The 22,645-nt window shown below is 41.8% G+C and overlaps 1 protein-coding gene across 4 annotated transcripts in view; it reads right to left on the reverse strand.

The window, feature by feature from the left end:
- Positions 1-2,020: 2,020 nt before the first annotated feature.
- RAB3B (RAB3B, member RAS oncogene family) overlaps positions 2,021-22,645 on the reverse strand; it is a 50,058-nt gene continuing 29,433 nt past the window's right edge. For all 4 annotated transcript variants that reach the window (XM_030455099.1, XM_030455100.1, XM_030455098.1 and 1 more), the window contains 3 exons: positions 12,782-12,900; positions 7,574-7,698; positions 2,021-4,198 (listed from right to left, as the gene is read on the reverse strand). In XM_030455099.1, coding sequence (XP_030310959.1) covers positions 4,011-4,198; positions 7,574-7,698; positions 12,782-12,900 — 432 coding nt within the window. In that variant the 3' untranslated portion in view covers positions 2,021-4,010. The remainder of the gene's footprint in view (positions 4,199-7,573; positions 7,699-12,781; positions 12,901-22,645) is intronic.

Here is a 22,645-nt window from a genome sequence, read left to right on the forward strand (position 1 = left end):
TCCCGAGGTCGGGTTGAGCCGAAGGCGCTGAATTCCAGACCCAAGCTTGGCAGGGAGAAACGGCGTCTCGGTCGCCGGCCTCCCGCAGCGGTCATGGGGAAAGCCAAAGGCTCCCCTCAGTCAGGCAGTGGCGAGGGCTCAGACAGCCTGGCCGCCCTGTGGCTTTCGGGTGGTGGTTTTCAACACTTAAATGAGTTAAGAGTGAAGTTTGCCATTTTACTCAAACCAGCAGTACTGTTGGTCTTTGAGGAGATCCAGCTCGGCCTTACTGTTGGTGCCTGCTGCTTAAATTTTATTTTTCGTTCCCCATGCAGTCTCCTCAACAGCTTCCAAGTTCGTATCCGAGGCTGTTCAGCAGGAAACTCTGCTGATTGGCCTGGCCTTGTTGGTGAAGCTCGTAGGTTTCAGGATTTCCCAATCTGTGATTTCCTCTTTTTTCCCCTTTAAAATGCAGTGTTGTAGGGAGTTCAAGAACTGACAGCAGGAATGCTGCTTTTCCACTTGCCTGGCATCTCTCTGGAGCTCATTCCCAAAGGGCACACATCACCAGCATCCTTTCCCTTGTGGCTCTTCAGGTGCTGTTAGGAAGCTTGCTTTTACTGCAATTTACTGCATTGCTTCTTCCCACATTTGTTCAGTTTTCTGCTGTGATACCAGTAGCTATTCCTTGTTTTATGTATAACATATTTTATGTTGACTGCAAAACAGACAATGAAAGCAAAGTTAAGGGATCAGAGACTGATACAAACGAGGCACATTGAGGCACAGGGAAAATAAGCCAGACTGGATGTCTACCTGATATTTTTTTTACTGCCCTATTTCTCCACAAGGTGGAAGCCAAGACCCACATCTAATCTAGAGCCTCCTGCATGGCTTTTATTGTACAATTGTACCCTCCACTGCACCACAGAAAAGTACTTCTGAAAAGCAGTCATCTCTCTCCTTTCACATTCTAGTACTCCTCCTTTTATCTTGTAATACTGTTTAATACTGTTTAATTAACACTTCTATCAGTCAAACGTAAGGCTTTATGCAAGACCCCCTTCAAGCATTTTTGGGGTTTGTCTTTGATGTAAGCAAGTCTCTTATTCTCCTTGCCTGAATAAATGCGTGTCTCACATTCTGTCCTTACCTCTTCCAAGTTCACACAGGTAACAATTACTGTTGACTCACTGGTGAGGATGAAACCACCTGTGTGCCACTTCAGGCACAGGGCTTTCTCTGTAGTCATCCACAGCTTGTAATGCAAATGTAAGAAAGAAATACATCTCTCCATTAGTATCTAGTTATGTGTCAGCTGCCTGTGGTGATTTGATTCCTTGTTGGAAAGAAACTCTGCAGGATTTCTGCACCAAATATTAGGATTCTTCACATAAGCAGGGAACAGTTCTCTTTTCCAGTTCTTTGGACTTCTTGTCCCATGTAGCTGCTTCCTGAAGCTTGTGCTGTAAAAAAACCAATTCTGCCCATCATAGCTTGAAGGGCCTTGAATGTATTTGTGTTTGTCTTTTAAAAATAAGAAGCACCAAAACAACCCAAAAAAAACCCCACTTGACTGGAACACAATTATATATTGGGTAGAGAAGGGGAAGGGCTTTTTTTGGGTTTGGTTTTTGTTTTTTTTTGCTGGAAGTAAAACAAAAACTGAAATTTAATTTCTGCTGAATCAATTCTACCATAAAGTTGCTGAGCTGAAAAATCAATATTTGCACTGAGGTGCCCCATTATACCTGCAGAGCTCAACACCACTGCTCCCTGCTGTGGAAACCTGTGTTTATTTTTGCTAATTTCCACAAATTGCCCTAAAACCTGTTTCTGCACCATACTTTCATTGCCCAAATAACCCTTCTCTTTCACTCTTAAATCTGCACAGTGACCCCAGGCTGAGGGGCTCAAGGATCACCACCCTGTCAAAAAAGATCAGTGCAGTTTGAGGCATTTTAGAGGCATTTAAAAGATTCCTTCTTTATCCATGCACATGATTGCCCAGTACACAGGTAATGGAGCACACACAAGCTCTCTGGCCAGGCCACACCAGGTGACCAACTTTTATTTTGTGTTTTCAGGGGGCTGAGATACAACAACCACATTTCTAGTGCCACACAAATTGCACTTTTGCTACTGGATCACACACGCTCCAAACAGGTCACAGCAGAGATTTCGGGAAGCAACACACAAACAAAAGAAGGGATCCAGCCTTTAGCACAATGGGTTTAAACTACATCAACGTAGTTGTATTTCTCTCCAGAATACTGTGCTTTTTTTGTTGTTTTTTTTTTTTTACTTAGAACTATTACACTTTGAGACACAGCAGAACAAAATTACAAAAGCATTGATTAGTGCCATGATCCAACACAGCCCAGTGGGCAAATACCTGACTCCAGGGTCTGACATCAGAAAGCCTCCTCAGTCAGGGGGACACAAAGCCATAAAACACTTCAGATTTTTCACCTTCAGACAGCAAACTTCTCTCTGTATCCACCTAATTTACATTTACAGACACACTTTGCAGTCAACAAGTGCACGATCACAACAGAGCCATAGGGGGTACCAAATTCCACAGGCTGGCCCAAGGAACTGCTCTGTATCTTTCAGAAAAACACAAGCTCTGCACGTGGGTAACACACACACAGAGGTGGTTTTGTAATTACAAAACAATGTGGTTTTGTAATTTTAGAGATGCTGGAAATACAAGAATATTTTACATGTTAGGTGTTAAAAATCGTTCCTCCCCTCAAAGAATGATGCAACAAGATGCCCACGGAATAACTCTTTAACAGGACACCTTTTTGCCATTTTTCATTTTCTGTTATGTTTTACTTATCAATCTTCCTCTTTTTTAAGTTATGCTTTGTAGTTGAATCTGAACCCAGAAAAAAAACCTACCCCCACACACACTGGCACAAAATTAAAATAAATCAACAATACAGTGCAGAATGAAAATCCAATGATATTGGCACTAATACTTCCCAACACTCACATTTTGGCTCCTGATATTTTTATCTTTCTGAGGCAATCTTTCCTGATATTTTTATCTTTAAGACCCACAGGCCAGATTTGGCCTCCAACTAAGCAGCAGCCAACTCCTCCTTCCCATCATCCTGCCACAAACCCATCAAGAAGAAGCTGACCAGAGCAGATCCAAACCCGCAGGGGTAAATCTGCAGGGACACAGTGGGAAAGCTGCAGGATAGGCAGTTCTTGGGCTTCTAGAAATTAATTATTAGGGACAGCAACAAGAAGCTGAGCACAACAACAACACCCCCAGCACCCTGCGAGCCCTTCCTGGTGACACTGGAGAAGGTTGCAGGGAAGGGGAAGCCCCTGGAAGGGCTCCTGCTCCTTTGCCCAGCATCAGCCAAGAGCAGAGGGAAACAAAGTTTTGGCTGCACAGCCTCCTCTCCTACCTGGCAGTCTGGATCCCTCCTGTGCTCTTGGCTCTCTGCTCAAACTGCCAGACAGAAATTCTTTGCTCTCTCTGCTCCATCGTACAGCAAAGCTGAGGCTCATGTCTAGAGGACAGCAATGACTCAACCTATCTGGGGACAGATGATTATTTTCTTTTTAAATGTAAAAAAACCCAGAATATTCTTGCATTTTAAGAATTATTTTTTTTTTACCCCATTTTCTTTTAGGCCTGGTCCCTTCTGATGGTTTTTTTTTTGTGTTTCCTGATGTTCTTCACCAAAAAACCTTTCTGCAGTAGTGGAACTTAAAATTAAAAATGCAACATTTTCTGTGGAAATAACATTTGCAACACTATATAATTGCTTTTCTTCAGTGGAACTCACATGAACACTAGGTGCACTTACAATATTTAGTAGGATTTTCTTTTTATAATTAATGGATGAGGAAATATATATTATTAACACTTCAGCACATTAAACAAACATACCAATTTCCTACAACTGAGACTTCTGCCTTTGGACTACATGATAAAACACCACCACAAACGAAAATATAAAGTTTAGCCAGGAAAAGAGGATGACATTTCTCAGGAAGAAAGCTCACTAGCAGGAGCAGTTCTGCTGGGAAGGGGGTGGGTTGTCTGTCAGTCGCATGCTCCTTCCAGAAGTGCCCCTGGAAGAGTCTGATTCTATACTCTCTGACATCTTTTCACAGATTATATCCACAAGACGCTCAAACACCTGCCTTACGTTGATGTTTTCTTTGGCACTAGCTTCAAAATAGTCAAAACCTGTAAGTGGGAAAAAAAAAATAATTAAGAAGTCAATAGAAACTGAAGAGAATGGCTTTGAAAATACTGCTTTTTAGAATTCACCTCAAGAAAACAAGATATTAGGCAGTTCTGAGTCCTAGAATACTGAGCTGAAGTACTTGTAAAATTTATCCAGCACCAAGAAGAGTCAAAGGCATAAATAGATCACTACCCATTCCCCTGGTAAACACATCTGTGGGTGATACAGATCTGAATAAACCCAGGACAAGGGAGTCAAATCCCTCCCTTACATCACTGAGGATCCCCTGGACTGCTGCTTCTGTCGTGTTCAGGATTCCTGGGCTCTGGGCACCCCTGCAGAGCCAGGAACCACCACTGCAGCCTGGCCAGGCAGAGAAGCAAGACTGTGGTTGCATTCCTTCTGCTGACCAACTTCTGCACTTGTGCTCAAAATATTCCATGATTCTGGCCCTGTTTGGCCCATTTTTTGATGAGACACAAAGCTCTTCTGGTTGATTAATACCTGTACAGCACATGCCCCCACCCTGACAAGGTGGATCACCAAAAAAGTCATGTGCTTCCTACAGGGTAATTTCAGTCACCAGCTCCCACCTGCAGTGGCAAGGATGGATTCCCAAACACTTGCTGACCCTTTTTGGCTAAAAGAAAACAACAGCAGCAAGGCTGGAGTTACCCCAGGATGGGGCTGGCACACAGACAGCTCTTCGTGCCACCCCCCCTTGACACCCCAGGCTTCACAAGAACCATCCTCCTCACAGATGAGCCTCAGCCAGCTGAAATGTGCTGAATTGTGAAGCATTTCTTTATCTTTCTAACCCCAGGGGCCCCAAAGGCCAACCATCACTAGCAGGGGATGTTGCTTCTGTTCTGCCAGGTTATTATGCTGTGAGAGCTCGAGCACCACAGAGGGTTTATTTTGCAGTAAGCTCCACTCTGTTGTGCTTCATTTGGGGCATATTCTGCATTGCATCAGTTTTCTTTGATTCTGCCACAAAGGAAGGGAAAAAGAAGTCATTTTAACTGGTTAGTCTGCCAGTGCTGTTAGCCTGAGTCACCCTGATGAAGAGGATAACAAGTAGATATCTGCCCCTTTCTACCACTTTTTAAAAACCATGGGCTGAGATGTCTGCATCATTAAATAAGGATGGTTGTACTGCATCAGAGTACACAGTAAACTTCTTGCTCTCCCACTTGCTGTCTTTGATAATGATTAAAAATGTATATAAAAAGCACAAGAAATCAGAGAACAGAAATTAGATATTTGTCAGTCCAGCACTGGTTTAGCTTTTGCTGTGGCTGAAGCTGTTTTGGTTTAACTCACATTTATTCCAAGAACAGTTTCTTAACCTAATTAGGTAATTGTTTCAATGATGTAAATGTCACTACACCCAAGTACAAACTTAGATAAAACACACTAAAGGTGAACCTTGATGTGAATCACTATGAGGTAAGCAGCTTAAGCAGCTGACAGACAATTAACAAGATTCCTCCCACCTAAGACACAAGGTAATTTCAGATAAAGCTGTAAACATTAGCACAAGGAATAAGTGATTGATAAGAAGAGATATCTTTTCCAGCCCTTTTGAAAAAGAGCATTTAGTTTTTTGGGAGGATTACAGAAGAGGAGGCTTGGGACAGCACTTGGCAAAGGCATGGTGAGCTTTTGTTTGGCTCTGCACTGGGGAACATTTCTCCAGGGTGAGCTGGACAAACACAAGGACAGGTCAGGAGGTCTCCAGCAGAACAGTTTCCTGCTGATGGAGTCAGTTGCTATGGTAACTGTGTGTGCTTGTGTTTTGAAGTGTCCCAGATGTAAAGGATTCAGATTCTAGATGCCAAATTTGTATTTAAATCATGGGGGTGGGGGGAAAAATACTATAAATAAGAATGGGAGGTTCAGTAAAACTCTCCATTTGCTGTTAAATTGCTTTGGATAATTTTTTCAGCTACTGTCAGTGTAATTATTCTTGCAAAATATGGGAGCACACGTGCATTTACTGTGATTTTGAGAGTCTGCAAGCCAGTAACTAAGTTGATCCATGTTTTCAAAAGCATATTGAATTCTGATCTGTAGAAAAGAGCCTGTAACTGATTCTGCAAACTAACCTTGCCTTTGTTTGCTTTGATAGTCCTATATGTAAAGACATATTATTGCAATAGTAATAATGATGGGAAAGCAGAGTGTTTAGGTTGATATTTACTCATTACTTGTTTATGATGACAGTGCCTCAAGGCTCCAGTCATGAATAGAATCCCTCTGTGCTAAGCATATGTAGAATTTACACCTGAAGGTTCCAAACCTGCAAGCCTTTGCAGACATGCTTTTTTTTTTTTCCCCCATGAAAAAATAATTTCATTGTTTTTAATCCCTTGGAACAGTCACATAAAGCTATACTTTTTATTCATCCATAATCAGGGTTTCTAGATCTTCTGTTCATTAAAAACCAAAGCAAAACAACAACAACAAACCCCCTAATAAATACTTGTTAAATCTAGTACCCCCAGTTTAACTATTTTTTTATGCACCCTCCAATTACTGCTTAGAGAACTGAAGACATCATAGGATTTTATAAATTGGGGTTGATGGAGATTCCATTTGGGTCTGGTAACAATCTCTACTCTTACAAGATAAATAAAAGTTTACAGTACACCCACTGTAAGGGCCTCCACTGTTAGCTGTATTAAATTCTAAAATTATTGACTTGCCACTATGAATTCTTTATAAGAATTGTATAGATAAATCTCAACACAGAAGCCCTGATTCCATATTAAAAAGATCATATATGCTATAACAAAAAAATAATAATAAATGGGAAATTAGGATGGCTTTTCTTTGTCTGTTCATTCTAAAATGTTCATTGCAATCCCAGCTTTCTCTCAATGGAACTGTTTTGGTTTTTCTATAGCATATCAAAACCAATGTCATTTCCCTACCTGGACAAAGAAGCCTGGTACATATAAAATATATTTTACTCAGCTGTAGAGTTTTATTTTTATATTGTATAGTTGCAAACAAACATTCTTATACAAAAATCAATGTTTGCACTCTGAAAATGACTGCATGGTACTTAGAGAACCAGAGGCAGAATTGTGTTTATGAAAACTCTCTTTTCTTTCCACTGAACTAATAAAAGCTGTTCTCTCTAGAAAAACTTCATTATATCCTTAAATATCAGCTTTACATTACAAGCAGGTAGTATTCAGCACTAAGCAAATAAAATGTAGACCTAGACTATATTACAGTTCTTGGTTGTGATGCCATTATTACATTAAAGTGTTACTGCTGGGAGGACTTCTTATCATACAAATTAAAAGGGAGGGAGTATAAAGCAGCAGAAGAAAATGAGTAGAAAGTAAAGCTTCTACATCTACCTAGTTGATCTGCCAGATGTTTTCCCTTCTCCACAGGAACAATTCTTTCATCCTCCATGTCACATTTGTTTCCAACCAGGATCACTTGTGCATTGTCCCAGGAGTATGTCTTGATTTGAGTGGCCCTACAGCAGGTGAAAAAAAGACTGTTACCTTCCAACAGCCAGGGCAAAATACAGTAATATATTAAGTAGGAGAACAAGTACCATTAATGACATCAATGTCTCAAGGCTGTATGTTGGTTAAAAGACAAATGGCCAAGATTACACATAAAGCAAGAATGCAGACTATGTTATTTATAGCACCCTATTATTTTAGTGCTCCTTAACTCCGTGTGACAATAAGGTTTCTTTTTAAGATTTTGCAAGTGCTTTAAAGATCATGAAATCCAGACAAAAAGCTGACTTGAACAATTTTTGATTGATCTAGGGGGAAAAAAAAGAATTCTTCTAAAGCTTATTCTCCTTCAGATGTAATCTGTCAGAGGAGTGACAATCAGTTACACCTCTTAAAGATACTGTCCCTATAAAGAATGCCATGCAATAAATACACACTTCCTGATAGATTTACAGCTTCTTGTAACAGATGCAGCAAGAATTCAGAGCAGCATTCAGATGCTCATCTGAATGCAACACCATAAGAAACTCTGTTTTGAGACTCAAACAGATGGAAGCATGAAGTCAGCTTTGCTAGAAGAGGAAAACTGGTTTGTGGAGACTGAAAATTGCATAGAAATGTGGAAACAGTTGCTAAAGAACAACAGAAATTTACCAAATCAGGAAGATACAGGATCAAGGTAAGGCTCTCTGAGCTAATATTTGAACCCACCAGGATTAAGTGACACCTAAGGCAGGAAACAGCAGATGCAGTGATGGACAGACAGTATCACACAAATGCTGACTTCAATGACAGAGGTCTCAAGTGTATGGGAGCTTCAGCAGGAGCACTGGGATAAACTTAAACCCTCTAAAGCTCTTTGTGTCTCATGTGCTGAACCTGGAGAGGATGCTGGGAGTCTGACCTTACATTTGGCCTCTACGTCATTTTTTTCTACAACAAAACCAGTTGATTTTTAATTTTTTTTCCTATTTATCCTTTCCCACCATGCCTGGTGAGGTGTCACAGAGCCAGCACCAGTGTTAGAGCAGTATTAGCTTGGTAGTGTTCACTTTCATCCATAGGACTGGCCCAACCCTTTTCATCTTCACCAACTCAAAGAATCCTACAGAATCCCAGAATGTTTTTGGTTGGAAGAGACCTTTCAGACCATCCAGTCCAACCTATGATCAACACTGTAATTCTCCACTAAAACACATCCCTAAGGACCAGCTCCACACACCATTTAAATCCCTCCATGGATGGTGACACCACCACTGCCCTGGGCAGGCTGTTCCAATGTCTGACAACCCTTTCAGGGAAAAAATACCCTGCCTAATTAGGAGGCTTCCTAATACCCAGCCTAAACCTCCCCTGCTGTAGCTTGCACCCATTTCCTCTGGTCCTGTCACACACCACCAAGGAGAAGAGGCTGTCTCCCTCCTTTGAGGTGGTTGAAGAGAGTGATAGAAAAGGTCCCCTCCTTCAGCCTCCTCTTTTCCAGACTAAGCTCTATCTTTTAAGACTCCCTCCTTCCCAAAGGTAATTAGCCTGCTCTGCCAGAAGAATCATAGAATCATAGAATTGGCTAGGTTGGAAGGGACCTCAGAGATCATCGAGTCCAACCCTTGAACCACCGTTGCAGTTCCCAGCCCATGGCACTCAGTGCCACATCCAGTCTCTTTTTAAATATCTCCAGGGATGGAGAATCCACTACTTCCCTGGGCAGCCCATTCCAATGTCTGATCACCTTCTCCGTAAAGAAATTCTTTCTAATATCCAACCTAAACCTCCCCTGGCACAACTTGAGACCCTGCCCTCTTGTCTTGCTGAGAGCTGTCTGGGAAAAGAGACCAACCTCCCCCTGGCTCCAACCTCCTTTCAGGGAGTTGTAGAGAGTGATGAGGTCTCCCCTGAGCCGCCTCTTCTTTAGGCTGAACACCCCCAGCTCCCTCAGCCTCTCCTCATAGGGTCTGTGCTCGAGTCCCTTCACCAGCCTGGTTGCCCTCCTTTGGACCTGCTCCAGCACCTCAATATCCTTCCTGAACTCAGGGGCCCAGAACTGGACACAGTACTCGAGGTGTGGCCTCACCAGTGCTGAGTACAGAGTGATACACTCCACCCCTCCTCCAGCTCCTAACTCACCTTCCCCCTCTTTGCCCATACTCACCACCTCTCCAAAAAGGACACTGCAGTTTCACAAACCTGGCATTTCCCAGGAGAGCCAGGAATCCCCTCAGATTTTCACTTCTGTTCAGTTTGCTTGAACTCCCTTAACAATTCCTCCTCTTTTGAACTAGCAGCAGCCACCAGCTTGGATCTACTGACAATTTTTAATTAATGTCAGTTGCTTCCTTGCCTTTTCCATGGAAAGCAGTCAGTCATGTTACTCCACAGATAACCTATGGGAAAGGAGGTCATTTCACTCTACAACTTGCCTTGAAGCAGCCTTGCTTCAAATACTTGTTTGGATTGCACTGGAAAACATAAACCCAAACCAAACCTACTGCACAAGCCCAGAATAATACTGCAAAAGTAAATAAAGAATTCTGTCCTGTGACTTCTTACTCAGTGTCCTCCTGGAAGGGCACTCACTCCAGTCCCAATTTTGGCTCCTCCACTTTCACTCTTTTGAGTGCCTCCATCTGTACAAGCCCTGTGAGAGCTAATATGAGTCTGTGATGAGTTTAAGAAGAGTTTTGGGGTTTGTCAAGGCTCAGCAAAGAAGAGGGTGACCTCAGAAATCAACCAGAAGCCCAGGAGGATTAAATGCCCCTCCATAAGCAATAGCAAGAGAAAGTCTGTTTGAATTTAAAACACTCGTAACCCAGGTTCCTCTTCTGACTCCCAGTCCTCTCTCTGGATTTGTTTCAGCCTCTGAGCAGTCATGGGGGACAGTAGTGCCAAACTTTATTTAAACAGATTTACTTAGAAAATGAAAAAGAAGAAAAAAAAGTGTGAAGGATCTCCCACAGAAACTCTTCTTTCTCCTTGGTTTGTATAAGTTACTGAAGAACTTCTCTTGCAGAACATTGACATTCACACTTACAAGGAATACAAAAACAACAAAACCAAGTTATGAATAAGAATGTTCAAAAGAAACCCTGATCTTCATACAAAAAGGAAGGCAGAAAATTTACAGAAGTTTTAAGAAAGGTGAATAAATAAATCAAAAGGCAATTGAGATGTTTCAACAACTATCAGGGCAGTCCAATAAACACACTGGGAAAAATATATTTTGGTGACACAATAAAAATGCTGTGCTTTATTTGAGCTGAATTCCCCAAATTAATGACACAGCATGGTTTTTATGCTTCACGCTTAGAAGAAAAGTTGTTTTGGGTTCACAGTTACATGGATGTATCAACAATCTAATTTGGAGAGCAGCCTTGAAGACAAATAAAGCAGATGATTTGTGAACCCAGCTGTTGCTTAAATCTAAGTTAAACTTAACCAATTTTCTTCATCCCTTCGATGAAATTGTCTAGATTGTCCAAAGCTGAGTTTCCATAATACTGTCTATTTACTTTACAGTATCAAATGATGAGTATATAATAGCTTCAGTACAGTTTCAAATGAGGCATAAACCACTCGTTTACCTACACAGAAACCTATCAAGCCAATATCAAATAAGAACTCTTGAAGCTACCCACTAAAAAAAAAATAAACAACAAAAAATCCAGAATCAACTGCGAGTTCATTTAACCCTTTCACTCACCCTACAGGAAAGCCATTTTATTATTCAAACAAAATAATTAGTTATTTTCAGATATTAGGTAAAATCCCTCTTTGCTTTTGCCCATTTTTGCTTTTCCTTCTAAAACAAGCTGACTGTACCCTTGCCACACTGCAGTAAGGAAAAATCACTGAGGCTTCATTTTTAAGGCTTCTCCACTATACTTTCCCCAGTGAAGGAAGAGGAGAACAGGTCATGCCCTAGATATTCCCAAAAGCATATAAATTGTTTATCTTGCTTTTTATCAGCTGCTTTAAGATAATTATCATTAATTAGGGTGATTCATGTGAATGAAGGAACATTCATTTAGTACCTCAAGACCTTGTCTAAACACCTGATGTACAGCTGTGACCCTTCTCATTCAGGAGAAAGCAAACTAAAATCTTCTTTAGGACATCCACCCATAAGAAGGGTGCCATCAAACAGATCACTCAAGGAAGAAATCATATGGTAATTTGGAAAAAACCCCCAAAAAACCACCACAAAACCATCTCCTAGTTGCATTGCCACTAGAGGACTCTGCTAGCACAGCAATGTTGTCTCTGCTACAGTCCCCAGCCCTCCTGTGAGCAAGCTGCAGATAGAAGGAAATGGGCTGCCACAGGCTGATTTTGATCTGCCCCACGACATCATTTGGGCTCAGAATCTTAAAAGTGATGGTTGAAAAGATTCCTGACATACAGAGTGAAAAAATAACAGTGATGGTTGTCCTTTAGCTGGTTAGATGCTCTTAGGTGACCCTGCTTTGACAGGGGAGGTTGGACTAGATGATCTTTCAAGGTCCTTTCCAACCCCTAACTTTCTGATTCTTATCAAAGATAACCAGACAGCCCCTGTGGCACAGGAAGACACAAAGCCCAGTGCAGACAGCCCAACCTTCCCACCACTCTACCATTATGCCTTTGATGGAACAGAGGTGAGACCACCTCTAATATAAAGCTTCAGGTTCAACCTGTGTCTATATAAGTGTGTTTAAAAAAAAAAACCAACAAATCACTTTTTAAGGCAGCTTAGAAACGTTTCTCCCTTTCAGATTTTAAATGAGATGTGACCTAACGAGCCAGTGTTACATTGTTTTAGCAGCATAGCCAGAAAAGCTGTAAGCCCAAATAACATATTAAAGGATGAATTTCTTTAAAATAAATGAGGATGTTTAGAGGCAACAACTGCTAGAGAATGCTGCTGTGTCTGAATTACAACATTTTCATTGTTTTAAACACAAAGCATTTACCCCAGAGCTTCAATGAAGGGGAACGAACACGGTGATGCAAAACACTGAGAAGAGTGGGATGTCTAATATTCTCAACCAGCAACTTTGAGGAGACAATTGGCTAAAAACCAAACAAACTCAACAACAATAATAACTTATTTCATACCAGTCCTGCACTGCATTGAAAGAGTCTTCACTGGTGATATCATACATGAGGATGAAGCCCATGGCTCCTCGGTAGTAAGCTGTAGTGATGGTCCTGTATCTTTCTTGTCCAGCTGTATCCTGGAAAAAAAAAGAATATTTAGGCTTCATGAACTGGAATCTAATAAACAGGACTTGTAGTTAGGTCCCATACCTAATATAAGGTAACCAGTTTTTGTTATTAAATATTTTTAAATTCTCATTTGCTCCCCCTGAAATGAACTCTACTTACATTGTAGCATTAATTGGGCTTTTACATCAGCTATGATTTGTTAAATGCCTTTTGACACAGGTACTATTAAAAAATAACAAAATATGTCAACCCTTTAATTGCTAATCTCTGCCCTAGCCTCAATGCAATAATAAAATGTTAGCAGAGTTCACTGAAAGCTTACACTTCAAAGCAGAGGCAATGGAAAACAGGCCAGGACTGTACCAGGCAAGACATTTACATGTTACAATTTAGTGTGACAGTCAGGAAAATGAGAGAGATGCTTCAGGTGATTCAGTCTTCACCTCGGGTTAGAGACAACAATTAAAGACCTGATGCAATGAAAATTATTCTACAAAGTGAATTTAATGTGGAGTGCCCCAATCATAATGTCTGAGGTCCACACATTAATTTGAGATATGCTAATCCTCCTTTGTTGGTTCAGCTTAATTTTCTTTACCCAAGCAGTGCTGTAGAATACTCCTACCAGCAGTTCTCATTCCTCTTGCCTGTCAGCACAAAGGTGAAACTCTGGCATTTACAACAGAAGAATTTCAAACGACTTGTGACAGCAGGAAAACATGTCAGCCACCATCTGCTGGACGTCAACAACATTTATTCCTCACATTTGCTGTGCCACGCTCTTAAACTGAGGAATATTCCCCCATCAGATTAGCAGCTGTGAAGCAAATTCATTCCCTCTGGGCCTGCCACCTGAACCAAGGAGGGAAGCCAGGGGCATCTCTCTCATTCAGGAGGTATCTATCATTTGAACAAACACATTTCATCTCTTGGCAAGAGGCAACTCTGTGAAACTGCTGCAGGGAGGTAAAAGGCTGTGCTTTGAAAGTACAGGTTTAGGTAAGGTGCTGACTGTGTGTAGGTTATCAGTTCTGTTATCAGTGCTCCTCTGGCCCTCCAAAACTCAGAGATAAGAAAGCATTTACTCTAGCCACTGGCTCAAAATGTGAAATGGAAATCTCTAGAGAAAAAGACCCTAAAGGACTTATCAACCATACTGCTAGTTGGAAGAGTAAAAAACAAACCCATGTAAAGCACCCTTGCAGGAGTACAGAGCCAGCTTCTGATCAGCCACAGCACATCAACACCCCAGAACAAGGTACAGTGTCTGGGAAACTACCTGAGCTTTAAAATCCCCCAGTCCATCACTCTCATATATGCAATTTTGGTTTTGCTGCATGCAAGAGACAGTGTTGGCCCCTCCAGGACACAGGGTAGCCAGTCTGCTAGAGGGGAAAACATCAGTCATCACCTCTTGTTCTGCACCAGAATACCAGAGGTTCTCCATAGGAAGAAAGTGTTTGTAAATCAGCTCCCTGCAGCTTGCTTAAGCAGCTCTGCCCATTGCACCACAGCGAGGCTGTAACACACAGCAAATTTCCATGAAAAAAATTGGAGAAATTATGCAGCAGCAATTTTGCTGTTTCTCCTCCAGTCCTCTGGAATAAGAAAGGATTTTTTTTTTCCCTTTTTCTTTTTTTTTTTTTTCAAGACAGGGTGGCCCATCACGGCGAGGCATTGCACACTGGCTGAGAAATAATCCTCCTGCTCCCTCCTGCCAGAAAGTATCACAGTAACATGGACTACACCTGGAAGCCCAGCTGTGACCCTTCCTTCTGCCACTGACAGATCCATTGCAGAGCACTCCTCCTGCATCCTCACTCAGCTGCTGGGCAGCCCAACCAGCCACGCCAACAAGATCCTGACTTTACTTCCTCAAGTGGGGCAGGTCTCAGCAGCAACAGTATTGCTCTGTTTACCCAGGGAGATATTACAGTTGTTTTATTTTAGCCTGATATCCTTGAGTACATGTGGCTTATTAAGTGCATGCCATGTGTAAATGCTCATTATAACCCTGCTGACTTTAGATCAAAATTAACTAAAGGGAAACGCTCTGAAAGGTCTCTTCTTACAAATGTCAAAAATAGTTGGTGGGGTGGAGAAATATTAAAAAAAAAAAAAAGAAAAAAAAAAGCTTAAGTGGGGAAAAAAAGTTAAGTACAATGCTTATCTTCTCCTGACACTGAAGGATCCACAGGGGACAGGCTTTCTTCATGCCTCATTAGGAGAAAGACTTAAATCAGTATTGGCAATTTCTCAGATCCTGCAACCAACAACAAGAAACAAATCCCTAGGGAGTCAGACTTCTCCCATTCTCACACTCAGGGTGTTATTATCTTAGACCTCAGTTCCCAGGTTCTTCTACCTTCCCAATCTCATCTTCTGTTTTCTGCTCTGCATTTAACACATTTTGGCTTAGGGCATGAGGCTGTGACCAGGCAGCAAGCAGCAGCAAGACAGATTCTATACCTATATGCAGAATATTTGGGAAATAAATCAAAGCTGACAATATCTCAGAGCAAGGATGTCCATCCAGGCTGTCCTGAGAAGCAGCCCAAAGGGACTGAGGGCTTCCAAAACTTGCCCTGGTACCATCTCAGTGTCTCAGCTGAATGAGGAACTGGATTCAACCCACTGAGTTTGCCTGTGCTGAAGGCAGACTGTGCTATTGCTTTAAAGTTCTGAAATTTAGTAGTTGTGGTTTGTTGATGTCAATATTCTGCCTGGAAAGCTCCCTGTGCTGGGGTTAACCCTGATTTATAGGTTAGCAAGAGTCAAGGATGTGGCTGCAGGAAGTACAGAACCCCAACGGGCTCCAGGCATTTGCACAGTCCCAACCTGCAAAAAACCATCCACTTATCTCATTAGGCATGCAATTTGCGTATTTATTAGGATATACTTAAGTGCCTGCCATCTCAGGTGCTGAGAGGGGGTCTGGAGAGGGGAAAGGCATCCTATGTATCATGGGACAAAACCTTGCCACAGGAGCCATGTGGAACAGTGAGATGTAATTTGGCTCTATGCAATTCACTGATGGATTCCTTGCTCTGTTTTTACCAATAGGTATAAAGTATGTCATCTCCCCTCAAAGGCTGTGAATTGCATTTCTCCAAATCCATCTGAATGTTTGTAATATTACCCTGAAATTAATTTTTTCCTCAGGTTATGTCAGCTTCTTAGACAGCCATAAACTAGCTTAATTTTCTTGACTCAGACAATATTTTATGCTAGCTTCAGTGAGCACCCCCCCTCCCCAGATATTTCAACAGAAATAAATAAAATAAACAACACAAGAAAACTGCAAACCCTGAGCTCTGTTCCTTCAGCATTTACAGCAATTGCCTTTACATCAGTTTAAAACACCACAAACTTAAGTAATCAGGCATTTTAAATTTTTATGTTCAAGATGTTTATCTAATGAAGGAGAAAATAACTGATGCAGTTGCTTTTTTTTTTCCCCAAGCAAGATTTCCAGGTAGACCTCAAACTCATTAAAAGACAAGTAGATGAGACACAGGCAGAGATCAGCAGAAACCTGATGTAGCTCTAATTAACAGTATAGCAAATGCCCAGGAACAATAACCTGAACCTTCAGCATCCAGAAGCTGCTTGTCTGTTCCTGATGAGGAATCAGAAAGCTTGATTCTAACCAAGCATGGAAGGGTCTCTATGAGATATATTTACACTAATGTGCTAACAACTCTGTTCTTTTATAGCTCACATATGTGCCTGTGCTTGATACAAACATAATAATAAAAAAACAACCAGCTGCTAGGCTGAAAGAAAAATTTGAAGGTTTTACATTAATAAGCAATCAAAATTCCATGTTTATCAGAGGAGAAAAAGACCTAAATCCATTTGCATTATATGAAGATGCCCTCTACTCACAAGATCCATCACCTAAACATTCACAGCAGAAGCACAACCAGTTTCTCTGAAATTTCCTGTTTCTGCTGAGAGAGACAAGTAAGGTAGTTACACAGAAGACATATCTGAGGTTTGAAACCATGACAGCTGCTCTTTGCTGTAGATCTGAAAAATCTGAATCCCTGATTTTGAACCATCATTCTTCTGGTGCAGATTTCCAACCACAAATTCTTTGTTCTAAATAAAAAAAATGTCACAGGAACTTCTCATCTGTACCAGATTTAAACCCCTCAGCACCCTGGCTGTTCTAGCAGTGTGTGTGACAAAAAAGCCTCTAAAGAAATAAACCCTTTGGGTGTTTTAAAGGATTGTGTTGGTGGGGATTTTTGTTGGTGTTTTGTTTTGTTTCTTAAGAACAAGGAGATGTAAGAATAAGAGTCGCCTGCTGTCCATCTGCTTGACAGCAATTAGGAGATGTGTGTACTTAGCACCACCCTGATTTGGGCTGCTCAGAGCCTACATCAACCCAAATAACCAGCACTGGCCACAGCTTTGAGGCTTCATCAGCTTGTGCTGGAGAAGAGACTTCTACTTCCCTGCTTTTTTAGCATTACATGGTGACACCTCTGCTATGGCTTTTTTTGCACCTTGTTCAGAGTTTGGTCAAGCCTTGGAGGCAGGATAATCCACTCCACAGACTCATGGTTTTTGGGGCAGCAGAAAGTCTCAGGAAACATCTGACTCCCTGCAAACACAGCTTGGTTCTCAGCAAGACTGGCTGCCCCAGCTCCTCTTCTCTACCAGAGAGATAACCTGAACAAATGAGAAATAAAGGCACATCCTGAAGGCAGAGGGCTGTTTGTCCTGCTGGAGACCAATCTGGGTCTCAGTAACACTCAACCCCCTTCCATCCAACACCTGTTTATTTTCCTTTCTGCACAGATAAGGAAACATTCTCACTTGCATGGTGCTGTGCTGGTGTCTGTCCTGAACAGTGAGAGTGCCATTCTGCCATCCATCACCTCTGTCCCCTCCCTGCTCTCTTCCCATCTCCAGGCAGATCTCTCAAGCTGTAGCACAGCTCTGGCTCTGCCTTCCTTGCTAGGACCTAGGAGCAGAAAGCTGGGGAAGCAAACAGTCTTTCTGCAATGGGAAATATTGAATTTCTCACCCATCTACCAGTAATTTGAGCTGTTTTGGTCAATATATTATTATTATTGATGCCTGCTGCAAGGAGAGTGGTACTTTCCAGTTCCACCACTCTCATATCTAGGCATTCCTTGGACATGTGTCTGCCCGGTGCACAAGGGCTCTGCAGTCAGAGCTCCTGGATGCCACATTAACAAACACACACATTCCCTTTGCAAAAGTAGATTTTTGAGTGGAAGCTACCAAGAATCGGGTAAACAAAAGCCACTCTGAAGGAAGTGGAAGAGGGGGGAAAAAAACAACTTACCAAGAACAAGGATGAGTGAAGAGGGTGACCTTAGGCAGGGTAGTATATGCCATTAATAAGAGAATGCTAACATTGAGCTTACTGTTCTCCTGCTGGCAGCCAGAAATAGGAACAAACAGGCAAGATGAGTCACTTGTTAAGACATGGAAAAGACTTGATGTCATGAAAAACCTGTGAAGTTTCAATTGCTGCCGGGAGAAAAATAACACCTGGTTCCTTCAGCTCTGATAAAAATGCTCCAGTTCAACAGAACACATTAAGCACATTTTTTCCTCTCTTGTTACTGAGTGCTGCCTTTGGCCAAGAGTCACTGGAAGCTACTCAGACACATTCAGACACCTTGAGAGCCAGTTTCTCTTGAGCAATATTAACAATATGCAGCAAAACTGAACTGTTGTGAACAAAAAACCACTACAAAAACACAACACAAACCCTCTGTCTTCTTTGATAAAAGGCTCTTTTCTTGTAAAGTGTTTTTTTAAACATGTTCCCACTACAGCTATCATAATAACCTCAGCTCTTTAGAGGTAGTAAAACCAGACACCTTGGATGATTTCAGTACAACCAGCTGCAGAAGCTTCATGTTTCCCATGCTTACTCTGCACAGAAGTTCCTACCACCCTGTTTTCTTTAACGTTGCCACACTAATTGCTGCCACCATAGAGCCAGAACTTTTACAAAAAGAGACTTTGAATACATACACAGCCCAGAAGGGCTCACCAGGGTCCCTTCAGGCATCAGAGGCCTCAGTCTTTCCCAACACACACAACACTTTTGAAGTTGTACCCCATAGCTTGGTGGCTGAGTGTCCCTTTAGGGGAGGCACTGGACTTTATTTACAGTACTTTTGTAAACTAAGCTGATGGACAAGGAGGAAAAGTTAGTGCAGGCTGGCCTCATCACCATTAAAACATTTAAGACAAAAAGTGAATCACTGACAATGCAAGAGGATGCATTTGCTCTCCTGAGTGTCATTTCCAACTGGACTTAGGCTAAGGTGCTGTGATTAACAGTCCTACTCATCAGCTACTGTGATGTTAAAACAATTATTTCCATTTTCCCAGGTGCCTTGAGATTACAGTGAAGATTAGCAGCAGTTGCCCTTCCTGATAGAGAACTGAAATAGGGCTGGTTGCTTATGATCATCAGCTCCTCTTCTCATCTTTTTGTAGGTTTTGAGTTTTTCTGATAGAGTATTTAGAAGACAGTGGCTGCAAAAGAGAAATCACATGAAGAGGTACACACAAGGATTGCTTGTTGTGTACTTTTCTTAAATCTTACAGAACTGAAAAGTCTTATTTTCCATTAATTAAAATTAATACAAAGATCAGTCGGATATTTTTTTATTCTTCCTGATCCAGTTACCTGTATAAAAAAAAATAAAGAAACAGAGGTAATAGAAACATGTGGCATCCAAACCATTTATCAGCTTCTAAGTTCCACTTTTCTAGCTGCAAATAAACAGCAAACAAACTTCAAGAGATGTGATGCATTTGGAAGCCCATTCACTGTGAGCAAGTGATAAAACCATCAATGCTACAATTAAAAAAAAAAAAAATTAAGAACATTTTAGGAAGCTGAGATCCTAGGATACAAAGCATTTTAGGCACTAAAAATATAAGGATATTTTGCCAGTTTTGCCAGATGTTTCTAATTGTCCCAGATACATCCTTTAATTCTGTTACTGAACCCCTGTGAGAACAGCTGTGCAATGCAGAGACGTCTGAGCAATGTTAGCCACTGTAAGCATCATTAATTAGCCAGGGTGGTTGAGAAGCAGATAAATTAATCACAGCCAGAGTACTTCAGAACCAGCACTGCACCACTGTGAGTGAGCAAGCACTGAAATCCTAAGTGGTCCTGGGGATGGATGAGCTCGGGTCCAGCTACCCCTCTGTGGGTCCTCATAGGTTCTGCTGACCCAAAGAGATGCACAGCAGAAAGGAAATTGTGAATCTACTGCCAAAAGAACAAGTGCAAAACCTGTGAGGAGGAGGTTGAATGCTCTGAGGTACACACAAAGCTGTCCAAATACTGTAGCTTGGTTCTCCGGTCTGGAAGGGAACAAGGAGAGGTGAAGGGAATTGGCTTAATAGTGCTGTCAACCTCCCTCCCTCCCCCTCCAACGCTGGCAAAGCAAAACAGAGCAAACCCCAGCTCCGAGAGCAGCAGAGCAAGACCCAGACTTCCTGGAGCCGATTTCTAGGTGATCAAATGTCATGGTAACCAGCAAGAGAGCCAGGCAGGCAGAGGGGATGCTCAGGGCAGGCTCTGCCAGCATCCTCCGGGCCCCCGGTCCCGGCCAGGCTGAACCCCTCCTGCCCACACCTTCAGCTCCCTCATCTGCAAAGCAAAGATTTACAATCGAAGGTGTTTATGAAGCTCAACGATTTTGTGTCTGGAAGGCCTGTTAAAAAAGCCCTAACTGTGATAAAATTTAGTACTCTGCCACAAGCATCACTTCTAAAGCTTGTTCTTTGCCCCTGTGCTCAGCCCTGGTGAGGCCACAGCTCGAGTCCTGTGTCCAGTTCTGAGCCCCTCAGTTCAGGAAGGATATCGAGGTCCTGGAGCAGGTCCAAAGGAGGGCAACCAGGCTGGTAAAGGGACTTGAGCACAGATCCTATGAGGAGAGGCTGAGGGAGCTGGGGGTGTTCAGGCTGGAGAAGAGGAGGCTCAGGGGAGACCTCATCACTCTCTACAACTCCCTGAAAGGAGGTTGGAGCCAGGAGGGGGTTGGGCTCTTTTCCCAGGCAACTCTCAGCAAGACAAGAGGGCAGGGTCTCAAGTTGTGCCAGGGGAGGTTTAGGTTGGAGATTAGAAAGAATTTCTTTACGGAGAGGGTGATCAGACATTGGAATGGGCTGCCCAGGGAAGTAGTGGATTCTCCGTGTCTGGAGATATTTAAAAAGAGCCTGGATGTGGCACTCAGTGCCATGGGCTGGGAACTGCAGCAGTAGTGGATCAAGGGTTGGACTTGATGATATCTGAGGTCCCTTCCAACCCAGCCAATTCTATGATTCTTATCAAACAAAGATTTCAGCTTCTTTAGGAGTGGACCAGGGCTAAATCTGGGGCTTCTACCCCACAAAAACCCCCTGGAGATATAATGTTAAGGGGCTCAATTTTAAGACAAAGTGTTGAGAAATCATGGGGAGATGTTTATGGTATTTCTAAGATTCAAATACTAAATCAAATTACAACCAGGAGGCAAGAACATTTGCTTTAAATTGAAGGGCAGCATCAAGACAAAAAAGGAAATAACCAAACAATTTATATTTAGAACCACACGCCAATAATTAAAAAAACAAAATAAATATCTCTTAAGGTCTTTAGAACCCTAATGTTTAATTTTTCAAGATTTGGTGGAAACTAAAGACTTAATCAGGCAACTTGCAATTTGGAAAAAACTCCCAAATTAGGAAAAAAACCCCACTGCTGAATTTAGGTAAGCATTAAACAAAATACAAAGACATTTGAAGTTCTCACATTCAAGAAGGTAGAGTCAAAGCTGAAAGGCAACAAAAACCCGAGAGAAATCTGAAGCTCATGCTTCAGAAGGTAAATAAAAAAAGAACAGAAAAAGGTATGTATCTCACTTCAGTGGAGTTTGAAATATGTTTTCCAAATATATATTTGATAGAAATGTGCACATACTTTGAAAAGGAATGCAATAAATAAATCCAGTACATCTTTACTGATGACATGAAGGGGGTTTGTTTAAATTCACAAAGATGTGAAACAACAATCAAATGGAAATTGAAACTTTCCAAGTAAACCCACATCTCTGCTGAGAATAGAAAGGAAAACTTTCAGCTAAAGGACAGCTATTTTGGAGTAGCCATAAGCATCTGAAAGTAGAGGCTTGGAATTCAAGTTCTTTGTCTGCCATGACAGTAGAGTCATGGTGATGCTCTGTAATAGCACAAGACAAAGAAAATAATCTGCTACCATTCACTGCAATGTTTTTTTTTATTATAACCACACATTCCAGATGTTAAACTAGAAATTCCATTGTGTAGCAGCTGCAGATACCTCTACTGCACTCCTGAGACAGCTCAGCAAGCACCTGTGGGGTAGCTTTGGGAACTGCTTCTCCTCCCTGCTCTAAGATCAAACTGGGCTACTGTCAGATTTTCCCTACCATCATCACCTGCTTGAGATGTCTCAATTACTTGTTCCATCAGCTGTTTAGAAAACTGACTTGTAGCAGCTTGTCTTGACAGAAATCACAGAATTATAGAATAGCTGGGGTTGGAATGGTCAAAGACCATGGGCAGGAACACCTCCCACTAGGTTGCTCCAAGCCACATCCAACCTGGCTTTTGCATTTCTTCTGAATTAAAGATACTGCACCTGAGCTCCTTCTAGTACCAAACCAAGACAAAAGCCATTTCTCTAGTCTTTTGGGTTTTTTTTTTCCAAGCACAAAT

This window comes from Calypte anna, chromosome 8, assembly GCF_003957555.1.
Source record: "Calypte anna isolate BGI_N300 chromosome 8, bCalAnn1_v1.p, whole genome shotgun sequence".
In the NCBI taxonomy this organism is placed as follows: domain Eukaryota; kingdom Metazoa; phylum Chordata; class Aves; order Apodiformes; family Trochilidae; genus Calypte; species Calypte anna.